The following is a 25,683-nucleotide window of genomic DNA, read 5'->3' as shown; positions in this document are numbered from 1 at the left end:
ATATTTTTTTTTCATAGTAAAATTTTGAGTTTTTATTTAGTACATGGAAAATATTTGAGAACACAGAAATACATAATCCATTTAAAGGTTCCTGTTTCTTCAATTGAGTGAACAATAATAAGATCCACAGCGAAAAAATGATAAGAATTATTTTTTCATAGCCACAGGCTTTGATTCGTTCTTTGATTCTGTCTTTGTTGTACTATACCTGATTGATTAATATCAATTGCTTATGGTGTGGTTTGAAAAACTCATATTTCACTTTCTCTTTTATGAATTTAAATAGATTCATTCAATTGGGATTGAATTTATAATGAGGTGAAGGCTTTTAAATAAATACGTATAAAGATTGATGAAAATTTAACAACATTAAATAAATGTAATAAGATAAAGTATCATACTTATTCAATTTTACTCTCAGAGTATTTGCGCATACAATGACCAGCAATATAGTATAGTTTTTGTTAAGTATGTTTAAACCAAAGAAACAAAAAGATTGCAACAAATAATAGAAAAATCGTTAATACTTTGTATATCTTTGTGATATATAAATAGCATAACATTAACTTCAATAAAGTGATATCTTTATACATTAGCAACACAAAAATATAAAAGATCATTTTATTGTTACATGAAAACTATTTTTAATTCATTACAACCCCAACGTTACACCCCCCAGGTCATTGTCTCATGAAACTGTATAGCCATCAGATCCTACAATTTAAATTTTAGTACGAAACATTATATACCACCAAATATACCAAATATTTTAAAGGTTACCAAATTTTTCCAGATTAAAATTGATTTCTAAAAGACAAGTATTAAAAACTTATGTGTATTGTTTTATTATTTAAATACATTTGAAAATGAAAGCTTTGCATTGTCCAACGGTTAAGCTCAATGAAATACAAAGTAAAAAGAAATTGTCCAACAGATGGCGCTAATCATAGCCTAGTCACAAACCCCGTGTACTTCATCGATGTTTGTATAACACCGTTCATAGATTATTTTATGAACAATGAAAAAAAACCGAAATTACAATAAATTCATAAAATTCCAATCAATTTCCATAAATGCAAGGCACGCAGCATATTTTTTCTACATTTTAAACTTTTATATTTTCAAATTGAAGTTCTCCATAATTGTCTCCATTTGATATGTATTCTACGGAACTGCTATTAAAAAATAAACATTATTGATAAGATAAAATTATTATAAATATAGCAATATGATACTCTACACTCCGACAACCAATAAACAATCGTCATCCTTACAAACTGATAAATTTTCGGAGTAGCGGAAACATAATCATAAGCGCGATCGATAGTGTAGGGCTACTTTTTAGTTTATTCCACAACGACAGAAACGACGACATATTACAAAAAACGAACGACAGTGATGATAATAGGTGTGCATCGCACTGTGAACGCGACACAATACTGTTTTCTTTTCCTGTATCCTGTGGCTGAGCAGGCACATGAGGGCGCAACCCATACTATCCCTTTTCCCATGATCTTACTCCGTCACACTAGCCTTCTTCAAACGATCACTGTACGACTGCGTTTACTGCTAAATATTTCGCTGCTCTATCCCAAGTCTAGCTTTCGTTTCATTATCACCATTTGCTTGCGTATCGCAATTAAGCACACAGACAGACACATTGAGCACATGACTAGATATCGGTAAAAAGGAAGTGGATTTAACCAACCATTCTTTCCCTCTCGATAAAATCGATTACAGTTTGATTTTTTTCATCGTTGGTTAGCAGTAGTCTTAGCTACCGAAGTATCGTTAGACGACGAGTTCAGACATTCCCGGGTATTGGTGTTGTTCTAGGTGGCGATACTGTTTGTGAGAAGTGGTGTCGTCACCGTTGGGCCGTTGCTATTTAGCACATAGGCCGGTTCGGACGGTTTGTTTGTTCCGAGATGCTCGATGCACGGACAGGATGCGGTGATATCTTCTGCACCATCCGAGATGCTGTAATCCGACCGGCGGATGCTGCTATCAGAGATGACTTCCATCAGTGCGTCATCGCTGTACCTGAAAGGGGGAAAACAGCAGATCTTTGAACACACTTGATCACGGTTCTCAACCTTGCAGAATGTTTGTTATGGTAACAAGGATATATTCTGAAATTATCTTCCAGATAAACTGTCTAACTAATTTTCCAACAATCCAGGTTTTTGCAGAACCAGCATCTATAGGCCACATGTCTTGAAACACTTATTTGACATCAAATTATCAAAAATCATGGCTTGCTCGAAAAAAAAACAATTTAATTTCTTCGTCATGCAGCTGAGTCGATATTTTACACAAGAAAAGATGGTTGTACAATATCAATAACTTTAAACATCAAAGTAGCCAATTATTAGAAGATAATGTTCTGTATGTATCCTTGTCACTCACATCAGACATATACGGACAAGAGTATCCCTCTTATTAGTTGGTTCACTAATTACATTAATGTACATGCTCTTTATCTCCCTTATGAACAGTTTTATCATATAGAAGTCCTGTCTCTTCTTACCGATGGTAACGGTGTTGCTCGAGCATGGCACCGCTGGCGAATCTCAGTCTTTTCGGCGATTCCAGACTAGAGGAACGTGGCAGTGAACCTCGGGGCAGCGCTAGTGATCGGGTCTTGAGCGAACTGCGTACTCCCGGGAGGCTGGTGACGCTTTTCAGCATGCCCAGGTACTTGTTAAGGGCCCGCGAACCTCGCCGCTCAGTACGCTCCTTCGTGCGACGGGCTCGAGCATCAGGATCCTCACCGACGAGCCAGAACGTTCGCTGATCACCCTTGCCCTTCATCGGCACGAGGCCACGCTCCTGAAAGTGGTATCCCCCGAGAGAGTCCAGGATCTCTTTGGTCTGTAGGCTGCAGTGGATCTTAAGCGGTTGTCCAGTTGACTCCATTCGGGACGCAGTGTTGACCGTGTCACCGAACAGGCAGTATCGGGGCATCTTTAACCCAACGACACCGGCGCAAACCGGTCCCGAATGGATGCCAATTCGCAGGTATAACCGATCGTTAGGCCTGTGTCGTATCTTGAACTCGGCCACTGCCTCCAACAACTGCAATGACATGGACGCAACCTCAGCAGCGTGGATCAACCCATTCCGAATCGGCAACCCCGACACGACCATGTACGCATCCCCAATCGTTTCCACCTTGTACACATCGTAATGGCCGATGATCGAGTCGAAACAGGTGTACAGATCGTTCAGAAAGTCTACCACCTGCAGTGGCGTGCTTTCGGCGGACATCGACGTGAAACCGACGATGTCACTGAAGTAGATCGTCACGAGATCGTAGCTTTCGGCCTCTACTTTATGGCCTCGCTTTAACTGTTCCGCTACCGGACGGGGTAACATCTCGAGCAATAATGCTTCCGTTTTCTTTTTCTCCTCTTGCAGCTGATCGGTCCGCTCATCAACCAGCTGTTCCAGGTTGTTGGCGTACTTCTCCATCATAGCCATCATGTTGTCGAAGATGTTCGGGCGCATACCCTTGCGAAGGACACGCAGCTTGTTTCGGATCGCTTTGAAGTCGGGCCGATCCTCAGGACGCTCTGCCCAACACTCTCGCAGGCAGTCACGCACACAGTCAAACGACGTTTCTAGGGGTTGGATCGCTGGTCGGAAGGGTGTTGTCGGATCTAGCGGGTTTAGAACGCGCTTTAGACACTCCATCGGAGTACATTCAATTTCGCCGAACGGACCACGGCGTGTGAAGATCTCGTAGAGTACGATCCCGAAAGAATAAACGTCTCCTTTCGGTGTGCCTGGAACGGTCGCTGTTGGTCCGGCTCGTAACAACTCCGGGGCGCGATACAGCAGCTCTGGAAAGAATACAAAAGAAGCGATGTAAAATGAAAGTCATACTGGTATACTAATTCATACAAGAAGCTTTATATAAGATATTTTTGATAATCATTTAATTTTAGCTTTATGAATTGAAGTGATTGCATTTGCAGTTCATGAAAATTATGCTTTAAGTGATCCACTGATCCAAAAAATTAGAAACCCAAATTTAACAATGCTTGTAATAGTTATATTAAAGTACATATATAACAATGTTAGAAATATTTCAAAATATAGTATTAATTTTAAATTAATATGCTATAAAGTGCAATTTAATACAGGTCTATCTGCAAAACAGATCAGTATGAGCTATTATCAATATTAATTGGCAATACTAAGGCTCAATAATACTAAGGCTACAATATTAATTGGCTCAATACTAAGAGCTATTATCGATATTAAATGGCCCATTAAATCTTCGTGCCATTTTTAACTCGGTTATAAAAAGCATGTGACAAAAGTTATTCCCAAGAGAATGAAACATGAAGGATTCTTTACGCTTCGAACAAACGTAAATTCATTTCATTTTTATGCGATGGAATCAAACTAACCACAGTAGGCTGTGATTTATGCGACGAACGATTGCGACGAACGGCTGCACGCAAAACGATTTGTTTACGACGAAAGTATGCTACATCAGCAATCTGCACATTCTCAGCCATTAATTTAAGGGCTCGACGAAAGGAATGAGCATTTAATCAGGTGGTTAACCAACCGCTCCATGCGCAAAATGGTTTGTTTACTATGGATAAGTAAGATAAACAACTGCTTCCAGGAAATTGAACGCGCAAAATGATTCCCCGCACGAATTTACGTTACCAAAGGTTAGCGCTTACTGTTTGGGAACGAAAAGCGCGTCAAAATCAACACACGTCCCATTGAGTTGCCCGAAAAGCAACCCAATTTCCTTCCCTCCCGGGCTTACTTTGACACTTTTCCTCGAGCTTTTCCTTCTCGTGCGGGACGTCCTCGGAGCCTTGCTTGAAGGCGAACAGCCCGAAATCGCTCAGCTTCACCACCCAGCGTGAATCGATCAAACAGTTCGACGTCCGCAGGGAGCCGTGAAAGCGCAGCGGGGACTCGTGAAGGTAAATCATCCCACGCAGGATGTCCGCCACCATCGAGGCCGTGAACATGTTATCGAGCTTCACGTCGTCGTTCTCCAGCACATCCTGTGTAAAAAAATTACGGATGGGATACATTTATCCGATTAGTTTGAAGGTAGTTTTCTTTTTGTTTGTTGATAAGTCACCTTTAGGCTTCCTCGATTGCAGTAGTCCGTTATGATGCAGATGTTGGGAGGATCCGTGCATGCCCCAATAAACGCATTTAAGTTGTCGTGCCGCATGTCTCGCAACAGCTTCAGTTCCTTCTTCATCTCGCGCGTGATATCGATGCTCTTCTTCTTCACCTTCTTGATCGCGTACAATTGACTCTTGTAGAGTCCGATCGGGGTGAAAATTGTCGAATAGCGGAAGTCCAGATCTGGGTTTGAGCTCAAACTGACCTGGCTCGTGCGAATCAATGGGTGCGTAGTCTGTGAAGTAAATAAGTTTACAATGCAACAATAATAAAAATATCCATACATTACGTGAAATCGATAAAGTTTTTCGAATGACTCTGCATTCGAACAAAACACCATGCGCCTCCATCGACTAGCGATGGAACACCCAAAACAACATGCTGTTTATATTTTTTTTATATATTTTATCATATTTTGCTTTAATTTTGAAGTATTTTTAATTATAAATAATAAAATTTATAATAAAATATATAAACATATAATAAATGCTTCACTGCTATCTAAATAAAAAATAATAAACATCGCTTTGCAGAATGAAGCCATTCAATTGTAAAAAAAATAATAAATCCGTTGTGTATCCCAACCATTATAGAGAAAAATTATCACATGTGCTATATGTCAAGCTCCGAGAAAAAATTAAATACAAATTAAAAATTGTAGTGTGAAAAAGGAATTAAAAATAAATGCAATAATAGTAATCATATTTTGCTTTCAATGATTTAGAGATTTAAAACCTTTTTATAATTCGTTCTAAAAGTATTTTATAAAGATAAATTTTCATTCTACCTAATTAAATACGCTTCAAATGCAATAATTTCCTTCATAAATGTTGATTGCGTACTCATTTTAGCGTTTGATGACGTTGTTAGTAAAAACTAATCTTTTCAAACCCCTTTCGAGGCGACGAAAAGCGGCCAGCAAAAAAAAACAACACATATACGACAACGCACGTGCTTTCATCAGGTGGCAATCAAAGGATGGTGCCCATACGCCCCACATCAACAGCATAATCCCAACCGACGATTCCGTTGCCGATTGCGTTTAAAACCCCGTCTGACACGCACCAGAGCGGAAGTCGTTATTATATATTTATTTTTCCACCAACCCCATGCCGGCTGCTTGTGAGCCTTTGCTGTTGGTACCGATTATTTGTGCTGACACATACACACACAAAGACCAGGGTCGTTGACCCAACGGGTCCCCCCTAAATTAGCTGCGTGTCACGACACACTCACGACGATTGTGCTAGCGGGTGGCGAGCTCCTGTGCGGATTACTCACGCCACGAGAGGTCTCTAAAAATGGATTGGCATTTTGTGTCCTGCTCGCGAGAAAGGGTCGCCCAATCTGGGTCACTACCATTCTCGACTAAAGCCCTAACGTGGGTGAACGTCAACCCACCATCGATTATCGGCCACGGGTGACATTACCCCCTGGTTTGCCCCGGTGGAAATTCACTCGGTTACTCGCTTTTCAGCGGCAGGATACGAACGTTCATAAATCAACGCCTAATCGAGCGTACCGGACACCTGTTCCGGAGCACCGGATGCCTCGCGCAGTCACAAACTACTCACTTACCCGTGTCATTTTCGGGCCGGCCTGTTCCTTCTCGTTCTCGTGCATCTGAATCTCGCGGAAGTCCACCTTCCACAGCAGGCTGTCCAGTTCCTGCTCGTAGCGCCAGTTACGGTAAAGGACGAGCGAAACGACACCCAGTAGCAACAGGGCCCCGCCAGCGATGCCGCCCGTTATCTCGCCCGTGTAGCCTGTCGTCGGGTGGAAATGAGAAGTAAAGCCGACACTGAAAAGGGATCGTTCCTGCCAGGATGTGTCCTTTCCGTATTTTTTTTCTCGTCTTCCTTTTGGTTCTCTCGCGAGCTTCCTCGTCGGAAGGGATTGTTATGCAAAAATTTGTCCCAAACTCCCTTTTTTTACCTCCCTTCTGTTACGCATACTTACTGATACACTTTTCTCCACGAAAACCACACCGCGGCTCGGCCACTGGCGGACCGGATCCGACCCAATCGATCGTATCAAACAGGCGGATCTCCTGTGCGGAAATGGAAAAAAAGAAGGTGTCCATCAGAGGCGTCCGAGCGAGCGAGATTGAAGAGACGGGGGGTGAAAAAGAAATGATCTATTTTGAGAGGAAAATTCTACCTCGAACGGGTGCTTTCTTGCATGCAGAAAAAAAGTGAGCGTAACATTTTGAAGGGTGATCGTTTCGCTCAACAATGTAAATGTAATGAAATTTTTGGGATTATTCAAAAAATGTAGACACACACACACACAAACATTGTTCGGAGGGGGTCCTTTCGATGGACAGGAAAAAGGAGCCCGATACCGACGTAATCCTTCCCGGGCGTATCGACAATTAATCAAATCGGGCATTTTTGGGTCGTGAAATTTGGGATGCGGCCCGAGATTAGACAATTAAGGTGGTGGATGATTTAACGGGAAAAAAGGTAACAATCGGTTCGATGAGTTTGGGCTGGTAAAAGCCCCGGAAAAGGTTAATCGTTTGGGACACTTTTGTTTAGTATTCCTGCTGGATGATCGTGGTTGGGCTTACGGAATGTTAATGGCTATATCCTTTTAGCATGCGTTTAGCTAACGGTGCATGCACTGTAACACAAAGTTACACAACAATTTATTGATAAATACCTAATGTTATTTAATAACTTCATCGACTAATTTTATTCATTTACTTTACTGTTCATGCAAAAAAAATATAGATACTAAAGTCTGCAACAATCTAACACACATATTAGTAGATTACTCTATTTGCTTTATTATCGCTTTTTTAGTAATATAAAAACTAATTATTACTAAAATCGAATATTATACAACATTAAACAAGAGATAAACGACGGGTACATGACTATGTGGTATATACTAACCCTACCAAATAGATTTCATTTTTCAAGCGATAATTTGTCTTGTTTGTACTTCTAAAACAAAAATTTGTTTGTTTGTACTTGTAAAACAAAAAATAAAAAGCATCATTTTTGAAAAATATAAATCCACTTTGGTTTGGCGCTAACCGCTATGGATAAGCAAGAAACCCTTTCCAACGGAAACTCATACGAAGCATTAATCAACGCTGAGAGTCGTCGCAATGAGCATTTCTAAAACAAACCATCTCGTTTCGTTCGAGCTACGAAGCTCGACGTTCGAGACGCAGAAGTGATCATTTCAACCAACGGAGACAGAAAACGTGTGAACAAACACGCGTACGTAAGGAAAAACAGCATCGATCATCTCACCGCACCGTTCGGACCACAATTCGCAATCGGAACGGGGGCCAAAAATGCACCCTCTCGGTGTGATAAACAACCCCCAAATAACCAACGTTCCAAAAACCCAGACTTTGCTGAATTCTCACCCTGGGCTTTGGTGATTGATCACATGCGGGGAAAGTGAACGGAAAATTGCGTGGTGTGAAACAAGAAAAAAAACCAAACACAACGAAACACATCGACACTTAGTGGCGGAAGGAAAGTAGTACGATAGACACAGGTGGGAAAGGACACGACGACACGAGAACACGGCTAGACACCCACACTCACCTGAATCTTAAACTAGAGCGCGTGACACGATTAAGATGAGCGCGGAAATACAAAGCGTACGATGTTTGGGTTTTCGTTTTTCGTTTTGTACAAGAGAAAAAGGGAAGAAGATAAGATGGCATGGAGAATGGAGAAGAGTTTGTTTTTTTTTTCGTTATTTACAGAACGTTTTTTTTTGTCTGTCGTTTGTTTGTTTTTTGTAAGCAAAGCGACATTTTTACTTTAGCTCGACTACTTGCTGGTGTAATCATACCCTTTGCTATACACCGTACATCGCAACATTGAGTTCTAATAAACTAATCTAAACGTACATCAATTTCAATTTCTGTTTAATTATTCTAAATTCACAAACGAAAGAATTGCTTTCTACAAAAATCGAATACGTGTACTGTGTGATGAACTAAACTGAGCTACGGGAGCTAGTATTTTTTTAATCTCTGGATATTTGTAGCTCAAAATCAGCTTATTGCTGTAGAGTGTAGTACAATCATAGTTACTGTCACACGCACGGAACACATTTTTACAGCTGCATCTAATGGAAAACGGCTCAAAATTCGATTAAAGCGCACCGCCGCACTTTTATCATAACGTCATTTCCTGTTATTGGATTTTTGCCGGCCCTATCAGTGGGAAAAAAAAGGTACCCAGCATTCCCCACTTACCGGTATGCGGTCGACGGTGGGTGAGCTGAACCGTCCGATCGGAAACAAGCCGTACTGCCGGTCCGACATCGTGCTGGGAAGTGGTTTCCGGGCGAGGATGGTGTAGTTTCCGGTTGCATCGCCGTTCTCGTCGATGTGCACCAGGTAGCTGTGGGATTGGAAAAAAAACCACACACACAAACACACGGTCAACTTAAACATTCCGTGCTCGTTTTTCCCTGGGAAAGGGAGCCATCTTACCCCATCGCGCTGATGTAAGCCCGGCCCTTAATGGCGTCGATGATGGCGGATCCATTTTTCGGACTCCCGCCCGACAGCACCACCTGCATTAGCGCGTTTGCATACAGATGAACCGCGTCGTACAGATAGGCGGCTTCCGCTCGGATCTGGAATGGTCGTTAGTTGGGAAAGTGAGCGTGAAATAAAAAATCACTCCGTGCGTATTAAACGGAATCCGAAAAGCTGGACGCAAAATGGACGCCATACAATAAAGCGACGTGAAGTGGTGGATCGCTCATTATTAAGCCCTTTTGTGAGGAAATTTACATCAAATGCTACCCAGTATATACTCCCCCATCTTCAGCTCCGTTGGCAAGGGGTGAAGTAAATTCCACCAATTGCAAAGAGGGGTTTGCTAATGGACACACGATGGGAGCCAAAACCTCATCGGTGCTTCAATCAAATCGAACCGAGTCGTCCACTTAGCAGCTGCAAATTGAAACTGCTGCTTGCGCTAAGAGGAAAGCTCTTCTTTTTCGAGGAAATTCTGATGTATTTTTTCGCTTGCGTCGGATCAAACGAAACCGAAAACCAGCCAAAAAGCATCACCGTCCATCACGGTGCAGCTGTTCGTGGATACATCCGGGTGGCCGGATACGGATTGCTTAAATCCAATCGACTGCAGGAACCATTCAAGACAAAATCCCTCTTGAGGCAGACCGCACAATGCACTTCTCGTCATTGTGGTTGAATGTAGCCGACAGAGAGAGAGAGAGAGAGAGAGAGAGAGAGAGAGATAGGGAGAGAGAGAAACGTAAAGAATACGTAAAAGAGAACGGGTGCCAACGAAGCCATTAGCGAACCAATTGTGCCGAAGAGTAATGATCGGAAAAGCGAATGCAATTGCAGGATCATTTTTCGATGAATTTGATTGGAATGGTTTTATTATGTCGTTTGTTTTTTGCTCTAACCTAGGGTTATAAGCATTATTGTCCGGTAGATTGACTTTAGTGGGGAGAAAAATGAAGCGTGACGCAGCTCAATAAAGACGGCTTTTGGATGCCAAACAGAAACGAGCAATCGATGATTCTGCGAGATGATTTGCTTAACTAATTTAAATAAAAATAATGGTCAAAAAGAATCCTTTCTTAATGAAAAAATCAATGCTCGAAATCAAAAACTTAATTTGGGATTTATAATAAAAACAAAGACAACAGTAAACACTAAAAAATGGGTAATAAAAGACATGAAAACCTAAAGCCATTGTCTACACAAACACACTCCCAAGAGAGTAACGTTGAGTGAGTTAATCATCATCAATAAATGTGGTCTTAATCGGCTAGTGAAATAATAATCGGTCTCATTTTTCCGAACACTCAATCGAGTGCTTCCAGAAACCCGAAAAAAGAACGATATTAAGCCATTTCGCGATAAGCATCAACCGATTAAACTGCCACCGCAAGACGTTTTATCGCAGGAGCGTTAAAGTGAGTACATTAGACAGGACTTTGTTCGCTTGGGGCTTTGTTCTCTAGGCAAGAAAAACTATTATTATTATTTGACCAAACTTAGGAACTAGAGCAGATCAGATATGGTAAATTAGGAGTATACCAATAGCAATGAGTGTAGTGAAATGTCGTTTGGTCCAATTCCACAACTAATTTATAAGAAACAATACGCTTTTTTGTATATTTTTGAAAAATTTAGCAATTCCGCATAAAAGAATATTTAATATCTATTTCAATTGAACAAATGTGATGGAACAACTTTTACATATTTAAACATTAAACATATGTTATTACATTACCCAACTTATTTCTATACTTATTCATCTTCTCAGGCATAGCTCGTATGGGTTGTTGCACATAGATTGATAAAAATCTCACTCTCTCCTGAGCACGGAAAGAAGATCATTCCCCCCGAGGCATGCAATTGATATTCCTGCATAAAGTAACGTTGCGGTAACGCACCGGCTTCTGTTTCAATATCTCGCAAGACTTAAAACGACCTCCTCGAAGGATACTGAGAAGGAAGCTCACACCCCCAACTGGCCCGTAATCTGATAGCCATCGTTGAGCTTTCGTGAGCAGGACGATTACCGGGTCCTCAGCTTCGCAGCATCGCGTCGGCATCGAGGCACCACTGAAGAGGACAGTAATCAACTTATCCACGTTGCACCAGGACGAAGCGAAACGAGCACCCGAGAAAGGATGCGGAATATTAATTCAATTTCCGTATGAATACCCGCAGCCCACTCGATCGGAACCGATTCGATAACGAGTTTTCTGCATGCGCCAGCAGGACGCAAGCAGCCTGCAGTTTAACGTTGAATTTCATGAGATGCATCAAGCCAGCTGCATAAAATGCACACATACACCAGGCTAAGCGCATTACAATTTACGGCACCTAAGGTATGCGATTTGTGATTTCTGTACTTACTACATTTCGTTTACATATGCGCGTTCTCTTTTCTTAACAAAGCATCACAGCGAATGTAGGATGAAATTGAAATGTTTGCAATCAACAGCTAACCCTCACATCACAATAAAGGCGTTTGCCTCCACCTGGCGCGATTTGTGGTGGCGCAATTTCGCAAATTCAACCTTTCATCACGTCCCATAATCTCACGATTAACGTCGCAACAAAAAAAAAACGCAAAATTGTTTACCTGTTTCACGCCTCCGAAGAAGTTCAGCGCGTTCCGGTACTCGAACGGTGGCAGCTCCAAATATTTGTTAACCTGTTGTAAAGACAAGGGCAAAAGCAAACGTATCAGCGTAAGGGCGTTAGCGGGTAAACACGAGCGCGTGCGATCCACGCGAGATCCAACGATGGCCTGATTTGTTGTGATAATAAATTACCGTCTACCCTTTTTTCGTTTTCCTTTCTTCGTCCCGTGGAAACTCGCGCACTCGAAACGTGCGAAAAACGTGCAAATCGAAGCGCCCTGCACCGATGCCCTTTTTTGCGCGCGCGGATGCATTCGCAGCCGGTGCAGCTGCGTGGCGTGTTTATTTGGATGGGCGCGCGAGGGAGATTTATTATTTTAATACCGGCCCAACTCTTTCACCGGCGAATGGCGTATTTTTTTCTTCTTCTCTCGATTTGGACTGTTAATATTTATATTTTTTTATTTCTTCCCACGCCTTCGTCCAACCAAGTGGGTGGTTCTGTTTCTGGGAGCTCGCGAATGCAACCTACCTACTGAAATATGGAAATTTCATCTCACCGCTCGTGGAAGAAGTTTTAATTTATGCACCGCCGGTTTACGTTCTTCGTTGAGTTTCTTTTCCTTCCGACACATAAAGCAATTTTATTGCTGACCATGCGGGGCTTATGGATTTTAACTCGCCATCACACTTAATAACGTCCGTTTAGCTTTTATTGCGTCCCTTTTTTTGGGTGGCGATTCAATACTACACTGCAATACTGTTTCGAGGGGCATAACCGAAATTAATGCAAAAAATGCTTTCCATCTGTTGATGGATCGAAATTTTAATTAAATGATTTTTTTGAGCAAGTTAATATTTATTTTAGTTACATGTTTTTGAGTATTTTTAAAGGTTCAAAGAGTTTCCGCATCAGCAAATAAATAAAATTATTTATTTTAGAACTACTTATGTGAATGCTCTCATTTTTCAGCGTAAAATAAAAATAAATTTCAGTTTATTTTTTCACAATAAAAGAGACAATTGGAGTGGATAACATTAGACCTTGATGTAAATAAAACCCACGGAAAGCGAATCACCGCGAAATGAAAATAAGCTATCCCAAATCAGATCTAAATCTGGATACCGATTTACTGACGATTCTTTGTGAAACGACCACTTGTTGGCGGGGAGGTTTATCGTACCAATCAATCGGATGACGAATTGTTACAGGCAGAGGGACACGCACAAAAAAAAGCATGGAAACCGAAGAAACCCCACCAAGATCCATCACGTTCGACACACTCACCTTAACCGCGAATTCGTCGAAGCGCACCGGCGCCGACGGCACGATGGCCAGATAGTGACGGAAGGCTTCAACCACATCCGGATCCGGCGTCGTCTGCAGCAGCCCGTGCATGTACTTTGTCGGTAACGCCGCATCGTACTGCTCGATGTCGATACCGACGACAAAGTAGTCGCCTCCTTCCAGCAAACCCCTGCGGCGAAGACTCACCAGCAGCCCGATGTGCTCGTAGTGATAGCCCAGCACGAGATAGACTGAGCCGGCCATTTTGTTGCGGGTGGCGGTGGTTGCGAAAATCGGAAGGAAATACGTCAATAAATTGATTAATGTGCTGCTAGAGTGTTGCTGCGAGGCACTGCGATGAGGAGACCCGCGGTGGGAGGAAAATTGAAGGATGAATAAATAAATGGGCTCCTAGCGGAAGGACCGCACACGGGTCGCGGTATTTCGGGTCATTGGAGCAAATTGAAAATAATTTATCAAAAAACCGCGACAGCTCGGTAAACGGGTGCTATTAATTGAAATTTAAGCGATCTGCTATCGACACTTGTGCAAGTTTCGCGCGCTAATGAACCGAAGTAAATCTGACGAGCGTGGTCGAGTTGAATCCAACCAACACCGGCACCGTGGCGTTGGATAAAACGCTTTACAACTAACAAAAGTAAAAAGGCGAAATCGAGTGGCAGATTCAAAGCAAGGCTGATGGCAAAATGTGATCGATATTCGCGATTGTAGCTTCCTGAGCTGGCTAATAAATGACTCTTTTTTATCATTTGATGATAAATTTCTATTCAAATATTCATTTCGCAATGAAAAACAATTAGAGCTCTTCTGGAGGAAAAGCATAAGCAACAACCAAAAAAAGGTTTGACGGGTTTTGTGGACCCACAGTATTTTTGCACAAAAATTACTTAAAAATATAATCATAAAAATAGTATTTTTGAAGCTTTTTTCAATTTTATTGAAAAGAGACTTTTCAATCTCAAAACGAATGGTAGTAAATTATCATAATTTTCATGATGAGCTATAAAACTTATGTCTAAAATATCGAGTAACGTCAAAACATTGAAATATCGAACAAAACAGAGCAACATTCTCATATTTCATGATCATGAAAATGCATCCTCATCTGACTGCATCCCAGCAGAGACATTAAAATGCATCCCAAATAGCTCATGTTTATTGCTACCTCTACATCGTTCTAAACAGCTTTATTACAGAAACATAGATCGCAGAAAGTTCAAGAAAGTCAGTCCCACGAGCCCATAAACTTACTTCTCGTATCGTCGCTCGTTTCGTCCACTAGCCGCTCGAACGGATTGCCCGAGTACCCGTGATGGTAGACGTCGGTCCAGGTCGCGACCGAGCGGATCCGGATGTTGGCCGACCGGAGCGTCGTCTTGAGCGTTTCGGCCACCGCATCGAACTCACCGTTGTCTGAAGCACGATACAAAAAACTAACCTTAAAGAAGCCGAGGAAAACTATTTTTCCATTTTTTCGATCGAATTTTTCGGCAAGACACAGATCAAGTAGCGGCGCGCTTGTTTGGCGGTTTGGTTTATGTTTTATGGTTTGTTTTTTTTTTTTGTTTTCAAAACCCTTCTTTTTTTTAGCGTCCAGACAAGCGACACGATAGGCAACTAAGGCAAACGAACACACACATACATACATTCGCACATACGACAAACACCGAACGAAACCGTGCCGGCACCTACCTGGGTCCAGTTGTACGCCAGGAGCAGGGATACGACCGATTTCGCGATCTGCAGATCTGGAGGACGTGTCCGAGCGAACGTCGGGAAGTGCCTCTTGTTGGACGTTTCATTGTGCGTGCAGAACTGTCAAGTGGAAAAGCGGGAAAACGCACAGTTAAGCGCTAGAGTCCTTCACAAGGCATGAGGATTTCAGGGAAAGTTTCTCGAGTGGGAAACTCGACTCACGTAAGAAATCATTGGTAGGTTGAAGGCGGCTGCCATGCGGCCCTCGTGAACGCAAGTCTCCTGCGGTCCCAGGTATCCTATCACGTCCTTTGTCCACAGGTCGGCCGTCTTGCGTATGCTCGTTACCTCCTCGCCGTACGTTTCGGCCACCTCAAAGCGCAGCTCGTGTCCGTGCTTGGTGAAGTACCGGTCGTTCACCTCGGTCATGGCCAGGGTTATGGCACCGGAAATTTGTAATCCTGTCCGGCGACCGGATAAATGAGAGATGTAACGCGAATGCGGTTAGTTGCTAGAAATTGGAAGCAGCTGCAGTGCTACTGGATTGCCAGCATCTTGGTGGTAGCTTTTGTGGTTGTTTCGCAACTCGAGAGAAAAATAACCATTAGTGCATTTTTAATTCCACAGCATGAGGGAAGCGGACGCAAACCGGAACCGTCCGAAAGAAATTGTTCTTGAATTGTGCTTCAACCTGTTGGCTAAGTTGTGGCACAGTTCTTGGTGCAATATTTGCACATGTTATGGATGAATTGGTAGGAGTTTCATATTCACGATTTTAACTTAAATAATTACCATTAAAATGCGACATCAATTTTTTCACTATTTTTGCAAGATACTCATTTGCAAAACATGCATTTGTGAAGAAAATAGTCACTTATTCAGAGTAGTATCTTTATGAAAAGAAAGCTATTGAATGTAACTAAGAAAAAAATATATCATTAGTAGCATCTAATAAAATTTTGAAAACCAAACAGTATTGCCAGGATTTGCTATTTGTAACCAAAACTGTATATTAGTGCAATTACAAAAAGAAGCTTTCCACTTTCAAGCTTTTCATTCGAATACAATTTCGTTCATCACTTTTACTTGTGTCAGAGCGTATCCGGAAATTTATTTCGCAGAAATATGTAATTAACCTTGGAAAGCGCTAACGCTTTATCACATTCTGTTACACCTCGCTGGATCTTATTGATTGCTCGGATTATTTCAAACTTTTCAGAGTGCATTTTCGTAATTCTAGAACTAGATTACATTATCTACTCGACACTAAAGCAAAGTTGAAACCTAAAAAGAAAGTGTCATGCAATTTTCAAATGACAAATGCCTCATTTAAAGCCTTCTGGTTTTCATTTCCACGCGCTTTTCCATGGCCTACTTCGGAATGAACGGGTCATACTTCACTGATCGCGCAAACGAAGCAACTTCGTTTACATAAAAATACCATTAATTTTAAAAGCTTCCAGCTACCTTCTGTGCAACAATGCACTTCTCATGCAATTCATTACAATTTTAAAGAACAAAAAATAGAATAAATAACACCGTCACAAATACCGGTCCAAAGTTCGTTGACACAATTCTACTCACACGTAATGGCTTTATATTTGTCACCGTAAAATCATCGATACAGATGAATCATACGATTATTTTTCAAAATTAAGCTCATTTCTGTTCACAGCTATCTTCAATGTACGCTTTAATAAAATATAAAAAAAGCTTTTCCTTCTTTCTAATCCGGAAAGGACAGATAACGTTGCATAATCAGCCGTACAATCAGATCGCATTAATATTTATGTAGTCGAGACAAGCGCGTGTAAATTCAAGGACGAAAAACACCTCCCAGAGCCTCTAGCATCCTTGCTTACTCTGCCATCTAAGGCATCCTTGCTTACTCTACCATTCAAGGCGCGAATCCTGGAGCAGATAAATCCAAGGACACGCGCTTGTTTTACACCACGAACAGGTACACGTGGTGGTACTGTTTTCGGTAGCAATGTGCCACCAGAAGCTGTCATGAGGGATGGCGTTGGCTTTCCATTTCGTCGGCAAAGACAAATGGCAGCTCTTTGGCGGGTTAACAAATTTTGCCGGCGTACCGTACTTCATTCACGAATCCGTTTCACTTTGCATCCTTGCCGTGAAGAAATACACTTCCTTACGATGGCGTGGATTATGACGGAAATGAGCGATACTTTCCGTCATGGAAATGTAACATGGCATAAATTTTAATAAGCTTTTGAACAACTGATATTACAGTCTTTTTTTTTGGTAAAACATTCGCTTCGTATCGGTTGAGCTAAAACGGGTTTTTCACCGAAAGTTATGTCTGCATCAAAATTCCCCCATTCGCAAGCAAGTATAAAACAATTGTTTATACATGCCACGCTTTAAATTCCGCAAATTATTCTATTTGACCATAAATAGTTTCACTTCCGCTTTGCCCACCATCTGAAACAGACAAAAAGTAATAAAAGAAAAGAACCAGCAGAAACCACGCAGAAACAGATGCCACCATAGGCGCTCTACGGTAAGCAGTTTTCCCACCAACCACTCGGAACGATTTTTGCTGCTATTTAAACATCCCCATCCAGCTTCACGTGGGGTTTCCGCACAGGCGAAGAACGTAAGCGAATGTCCACGAACGGCACCGGGCTGCATCAAGTCGGATTAGCAAACCGACGTCCCGTCATGCAGTTTTCGCAAAGTGGTTTTATGGTCGGGCTTTGCGAGGAGAATGCTACCTAATTATTTTTCGCTTCTCCCTTTGACGGGATCGGGGCGAAAAATGGGACGCACCCGGCAGCATAATCTGCTGGGAAGGATCCGCTTGCGTATTCCGAGGGCAATGCGGCAAGATAGCGTATGGGCTTGGCAAACCCGTGGATGGTGCGAATGTGCTGTCCGCTAAAACACTTAACAGAGAACGAATGATTTATGATACTGTTAAAAATCAACAGTAGCCTTTTTTACAATTGAAAATAGTATCACGAGTGTGCTGAGAGCAAGCTTCACAGTAATAGTATATACTAAGAACGGTATACATATTCTTTGAAATAATCTCATATGCGTTTTAATAGCTTATATTGTAAAGAAAAACATTAAATACTAGCTAATGTTCAAATAGATAACAGATAAATTTATCACCAATTTTATGCATTTATTTTAAAGTTTGCAGAATTTTCATATTTCATTTAACGAATAAATTTGATTGGCCAATAAATAATAAAATGTTTGTAAAAGATAGTAATTTCTAATTAATAAAATGTAATTTCGAAAAATGAAAACATGCCCATAAAATTATTGAAATTGTAAATAATTCAACAAAATGCAATTGAAAGTTATCTTTAAAAATATGTTGATTGAGTTACTCACTCAACAATTTAGCCGTATAATAAAGATATAGTGATGTAATTTTTTTGTGCAAGACTGAATCCAAATATATTTTAAACAGTTAATAATAGCTCACAAAATAGCCGAAATGAATGTAAAATAAGTCCACGATGGGAAAATTTGTAGAAAGAGTAATGCTGATAGTATTCCTTATCCAAACACACCAAGCACGTGAGATTAGCAGTAAAACATATTTAGTAAGGATTGCCATATCCTTGCCACGCCATTCTTAGCAAGAGTTACTTACCAGGTCGGTCGTAGATGCGATCGCCCGGTCGGCGCTGAGATCCAGTCAGATAGCCAACGGTGTACACATCACCCACGGCCATCTCCACAAACGCTCCGAAAAGGATAGCGCCCCACAGGACGATCGCGAAGGTTCTACACCCAAGCACACCAGGACGACGAGGCGAAACTCCAACTGCTCGTTCGCTGTTAGACAACCCGTTGGTACGCTCGGCAGGATCGCGTCCGCCGGACTTCATAACGGAACGGATTCCGGGCACAACACACCCGGCACGGCACGGAAGCACGGCACCCAGACTGCCGCGAGAAAAGCTACGCCGAACAGGAGCCAGCAGCGGTCAGCAAACATCTTACTGCTGCCGGCCCATACCATCTTCCCGGCGCATTACTTCCGGCACTTCCGATTGGACGACTTCCGTCACCGCTGCGAGACTTCCGAAATGGTTACTCCGAGTCGCTTCGCTGGTTGCTGCAATTGGACGAGAAAATAAGCAAACTTAAATTAATTATCGAGTGTGCAGAAGCGTGAGCAATCCGGCCGGATCCGAGTGCGGACGTTGGGATTGGATTAATCAGGCCTGCGGTGGATAGTTTTATTAATTTGCTGTGTTTTCGCGAGGATATGAAATTGTGTTTCTGCCCCCCGAAACGGTTGATTGCGGTCAAATTACATTTGCTCGCTGTTTGTGCCGGAAGTTCCGACCTAACCGACCAAATGCTCAATCAAAATTTGTTGCAAATGTCCAGCGACCTGTAAAATTAGGCACCAGTGGCATATTGCTGCGGGTGGAAGAAAATTAAATTCAGTAGCTCATTTAACATAAGCTTAACAAAACCCTTACGAATGAATAATTTTATTTGAAATTTAACGCACTAAATCGCTTTTCTGTTCGTAAAGTGTTTGGTTTTTATCACCTTTATAAACATAGATTAGGAGAGGCTTTTAGTAAAATTGAACCCTAAAATGTATTTTAAAAGCTATTATAGTTTACATATCCTTATATCTATATCAATCAATAATATCTATTACAGTTTTTACGCCGTTATGCGACTAAATAAAAAGCTAATAGGTAAATTTCCTGAAATACTTAAGTAGCCTCCTAGAAAAGTGCTCTTTTTTGTAGAATTAAAATGTCCTGATTTCCTACATCGAAAAATGTATAAGGGCAATTATTCCTTTATCGTATGACAGATATTGTGGGAACTCACCGAAACCAAGTGATTTAACGCATTTGTGGTTTCAGATATATGATACTGCATTGCAATTGGAACAATTCGAAAAAGGCTGGTCATAAATGTAATTTTGTCGTAAATATTATGGAAAAAATATGACTCAGTTATTTTGACTTTAATGTCTATATTAGTACCGTACAGTTTTCGTTGTTAAGGCTTCAAATAACGATGTGCATACTTTATACTACTATATTATACCACGGATATGAAATATGACACAAAGCTCTCTGGAGATTAAAAATGCTGCATAGCGAGCACAAAGAGAATCATTCCATGTACGAGAGATTTCACGTACGATTCGAATTGGTATTTGTTTTTATATGCATATGAATTTGCATCTATATTTTTAAAACATACGAAACATATTTAAAACATACATATTTTTAAAACATATGAAAACCATAAGAATGAGTAGTTTAAAGGGATTTGATATCATTTGAACATTACTTTATTTGTTATTATTTTAAGTACAAATATTATTTATCCAATTATATTCAAAATTATATTTTTTTGTTAAAATATATTGCTTTAGCTATTAACAAGTTTTTAACAAAATTTTAGATAATCTCAGGGTACTGCTAGGATCACAGGAAGCTATTATATCAATGCCAAAATGCAATCAATTCCCATGCGTCATTACACGTCCAAAAGCTCTAGTCAGAAGGCAATCTTCCGTTCCAGAGTTTACCAGCTTGCTTTGTGTTGTCCTGCGCTGGAAACTTTCCCTACGCTTCTCTCGTTCTCGTTGCAAAAGCTAATAGTTATCTAGCGTTTTGGAACAAGGAAAAAAAGTACCTTCCCAATCGACAGAGCATGCAATCTCCCGTAAGTGATAACTCCCCAAAGCGCAAACGACCAAACAAACAAAAAAGCATCGTAAACAGACGTCTAGGTACGAACGCACATGTAAGGAAACGGCGGTTATTTCCTGCAGTTGCCACTGTGTGGACCACCGAAACGGGTAAAAGACATTTGGGATAAAACAAGCGGAGGGATTTCATTCAATTTTCACATTGAAAACTGACTGCAAAAGGACATCCCATCCCCATCCGTGGTCATCCTGTACTCGACGCGGCTCAGCCCCGCGCGGGTGGCTATATTGCACAAATTGAAAGTTGACATTGTCGAAAAGTTTCTCGATTTACGTTGCTCCGTACCCGAAGCTTGCGGTCCTGCACGTCACGTGGGAGGAACTTTCGACACATATGAGCAAAATTCCACCCGTCAATTGGTCATTTCAACCTCCCGAAACCCTCGGCTTCTGATGTAATGGAAAGCTCGAATACAACGCACCAAAACACTGCCAAATTTCAACAGAACAGGCGTACGCTGGTCGCTTTGGTATAGCCTTCTTTACAGGCATTATTCCGCGCAGTTGCACGCGGGATCAGTTGAGTGGAGATAATTTGCATTTGCTTGTGCTCCCGTGCACGGGGGTGGTGAATTTATATTTAATCGCGTCTGGGCGCGATGGAAGCACTCTGGCTGTCCAGCGCCGGGATACGCTTCCCATTTGGGTGGTTAAAAGGGATCAAGGTTGCTGCAGGGGCCTGTCTGTATTGATCACACTTCCCTTATCGATTCCCCTTGTGTGGTGTCATGCGTGGAAATGCTCGGGTTAAATGGAGCATGAAAATCGTGATGCGTTAGCCAGTCTGGATTTTTAAAAAGATTAAAATTTATAGTAACATTAAACAAACATTGATGTTTTTATCTCACAAGCATAAAAATCTTTACATTTCTTTAACAATACCAAAATAAAGACTATATTCAAGATCAACCCAATATCAGTCAGCTCAAAATTAATTTCGTATAATAAAAATTATTGCTCTATTAGAACTGTTTTAAATTTTTACCTAAATACTTGTAAAGAAAATACGAAAACTAAGACTCACAAAAAAATTAAAATAACAACTTGATGTTTGTTTTACATTTTTAGACAATCTATTTGCAAATTGTAACTGAACGCATAAATGATTCAAATTACACTATGAATACATGTACAAACACTTAAAACTAACGTGTGGAAAGAAAAGTAAACTAACCGTTTGACGTCCAATACCCGCACCTAACTGTCCAAGGTCTGGCTCATGTGTCTCATTACCATTTATTTGGCTTAGAACTGGCAGCGGTTTTTGTTTGTAATTAGTTGCGAAAAAGGTCCCGTCCCACTTTAGTGGCGTGCTTCGGTTTGAAAACGGTCCCATTTGCTATACGAGCAACAAGGGGGATAACCGACCGAGCTAAATGAACCATTGTTGCGGACAAGCATGCCCTACGAAGAATTTGACATTTGTTTCTGGAAAATGGAAATATGTTAGCATACCTAAGCCCGCTTCAGGTGAACCAGAAGGGCATTGTTATCTAATTAGGCGCACGCGATATCGGCATAATTTTGTTTGATTTGTTATGCATGATTGAAAGCGAAAAAAATGGAGATAAGATACAGGCTAATACTAAAATGTTATGCAGGCAAAATGATGTTTACTCATTACAACAAAAATAAAAAATGTGGCTTGGCACCATAACTAGGACAAAATGTAAAATGGACAAAAAAATTAAAATTTCATAATCAAATAATGTCAATACTATTGTTAGTGTTTTTTTAGTTATAACTAAAAATACACCACAAATAAAACCAAAGAAAGAATATATTCATTCATAACATACTTTAAAAGATAAAAATATCTAATAAAGCGAAAAATAAACCTAGTTTAAAAGTGTTATTGTTTTCAAATATCATGTCGTAACATTTTTGTTTTAATTTGAAATTATAAAACAACATTAATAATTTTCAACGACAAAAATATTATATAGAATGTACAGATTTGAATCAATAAATATATTATAAATTAAAATACATATAGCGATATAAATTCCAAGCTACACTTCCATTCTACGCATATTAACATTTAACATATCAATTCGATATGTCACCACTACTCGAACAAAAACTATCCTGCAAAAGGACGCCAAGGGTAACGTTGCCTTTTCTCCTCGCACGTACGTCATGCTCATATTTGGTTTACTTTCATATTTACTGACACTCTGACCACTTCAAGGATGTTTATTTTTACCGAATCGCTGTCATCTTGCCCGTCCGTGGGAAGAGCCGTTTGATCTTGCAGCATCACGAACGTGGTCGGTTACAGCTGTTAGCAGCCAGTCCAAGCTGTTAATGTCGTCTTCGAGTTGGGAAAAGCGAGAGCGAAAATCTACGTACGTTTGTTCCGCGCGAGTGCCCCTTACCGGTGCCACTCCTAATAAACTCCCTGGCTCACCACGGACACTACAGGTGGAAAATGGCACCATTCCACGTTGTTTTCACCAGCATCAGTTACGCTGAAGTTCAGTGAAATCCAACCATCGTTGCGTAGCCCGGCGACTTTGGCCAATAAACGTCGCTCGTCCCGACATTTGACAGCTTGGCGCGGAAAGTTTTTTGCTTGCGATTTCTACACACGGCTCCGTAATTAAGTGGAAATAAAGTGAGCAATCTATAATAATAAAACCGCATTACACGTGGTCCAGAGAGAAGGTTGGTTACGCGATTGGACCACCAGCCACGGTACGCAGAAAGGGAGCGCGTAGAAATGCGGTGCGCGATGTTCGTTCCGTTCGCGTTTTTATTGCCACTCGTTTAAAATTTTACTGCCCAAAGGGTTAAAACATGTGTACCCGTATGCAACTATGTTTCCACCCTGGGCTGGGGAAGCCGCGCGAAAGGCCGCCACGGTCGGTTTGTTATTCATCGCTGCTCGGGGCTACCGTGTTACGCCCTCGAACGGAGCGCCGTTTAGTGACACCTCGGCGATTGCGGGCGGTAATCTTGGATGCGTGAAAAATTGCATCCCACCATAAACGCGACGTAAACAGCCAATGAGAATGGGTGAATGGGAAAACAAAGAAAAAAAAGGAAACGAGCACACCATCGACCGACTGCGATCAAGTGCACTGCTACGAGATGTCCTAAACTGGAGGAAAACGCATCTGGCAGCTTTAAAAAACTGTTTGCAAGATGAAGCAGCATTCGAATAACATATAGAAACTGTTGTCATTGTTTTTGCGTATATGTAAATAACTTATTTTAAGCTCTAAATAATTGAACATTTCTTTGAGCCATTTCTTTTTCAAATAAGATAAGATTTTTTTTTTAAACAATATAGCCCAGAATGTTGTAAACCCTCATTTTGTTTTTTTTTTTAATAAAGGGTTCAAGAGAGCAAGAGTCTTAAAACAATCAGCATTGCAATTTTTAGCTTGATTTACAAGCTTTTTTTAATTTTTATGGAACAGAACAATACTTAAATTATTCAGACTCGATTACTTTTTTCCCTGCTCAATAATTAAAAAAATAATATTATATAATATGTATGAAGTAGTTCGTTGCCAACGTTTTGTGGAAACAGCTTTTTTCGTATAAGAGGATGTTGCAAATGCAACTTTTCGCTTTAGGTTATAAGTTTGAAATTCAATTCCTTTTTTCTTATAATTTGAGTTTTAATTGGCTTCATTTATGGAACATCTTTAAAGGCGTGTTTTCTTGTCCTTAGACGAGAAATTCGTAAAAGGAACTTTAGACGCCTAATCCAACTTCTTATATGCCCTAATAAGTAGCACTGATGAGATGCAGCGCGAGAGTATTACAAATCTCATTTGTAACAGAAGATAAGCCACATTATGACCCCATCATTTTCACGCAAAACATGTGCCTTATAGTATTACTCAAAATTACGATTTCTTCCCGGGGTTCAGATGCTCCAGACTGGAAGCAATTTTCTCCTCCACGAGCTAGCGTCTTCATCTTGTATCGACACTCTGTTGATCGATAACTCGATTCATATTCCCGCGGGACCACAGGCAACAAGTATCCAGAAACGTGCTAACGCTCGAACGGACTTCGATATTGGTTCCAACCTTCCAATCGCATTTTCCAAGAATGTTTCATTCACATTTTCTAAGAACGCGTCTTACTCGCTCGTACTCACCCACCGATCGGTATGTGACTGCAAAATTGCTCACTACCAGCGAGAACCGCTGAATGGCGGTGTAAACTTTACGAGCTAGTTATGACGAATGACACTCCAGTCAACATGCCCTATCGCCGTGCCCGAGCCAATTTCACGTGCGTTTGGAGCTCCCTCGTTCGACCTAGACCAGTTGTTGATACGATAAGACTGATAACAAGCGATACCAAGACACGGCTTATCGGGGAAAATAAAAATACTAACTCACGGCCCAACCACCCGAGTTTTTTTGTTTCGACATCACCACAATTTTGGATGTGTAGAAGGAAGAGATTACCGAAAGCGCAAGAGTCGTTTCCACGAGTTCACCTTGCACTCTGGACTGGGGAGAATGGAAACGTCTTCGACTGTATTACGCAGCGTCTTTGAAGTAAGTTGTTTTCCTTCCTGCAGCGGTTCCAACGCGTTGGTTTCTTGCTGGCCTCACCAAGTCCCAACGGTACACGAAATTCAATCATAAGCACACTTTATTGATGTCCCAAATACATCGAGTTAATT

The 25,683-nt window shown here is 41.0% G+C and overlaps 1 protein-coding gene across 1 annotated transcript; it reads right to left on the bottom strand.

Annotated features, from left to right (window-relative positions):
* Positions 1 to 1,337: 1,337 nt before the first annotated feature.
* Positions 1,338 to 19,164, bottom strand: LOC128721626 (speract receptor). The gene is made up of 14 exons (XM_053815396.1): positions 18,927 to 19,164; positions 15,515 to 15,753; positions 15,290 to 15,412; positions 14,849 to 15,035; positions 13,577 to 13,827; positions 12,288 to 12,359; positions 9,641 to 9,786; positions 9,401 to 9,548; positions 7,129 to 7,219; positions 6,748 to 6,935; positions 5,120 to 5,404; positions 4,793 to 5,039; positions 2,531 to 3,845; positions 1,338 to 2,043 (listed from the first exon to the last, which is right to left on the bottom strand). Exons 1-14 carry the CDS (start codon positions 19,162 to 19,164, stop codon positions 1,833 to 1,835), a joined length of 3,741 nt encoding a protein of 1,246 aa, XP_053671371.1. The 3' UTR covers positions 1,338 to 1,832.
* Positions 19,165 to 25,683: the final 6,519 nt, after the last annotated feature.

The sequence above is a fragment of the Anopheles nili genome, chromosome 2 (assembly GCF_943737925.1).
Source record: "Anopheles nili chromosome 2, idAnoNiliSN_F5_01, whole genome shotgun sequence".
NCBI lineage: Eukaryota > Metazoa > Arthropoda > Insecta > Diptera > Culicidae > Anopheles > Anopheles nili.
The sequence above is the reverse complement of the archived record's forward strand: the minus strand, read 5'-3'. Positions and strand labels throughout refer to the sequence as shown.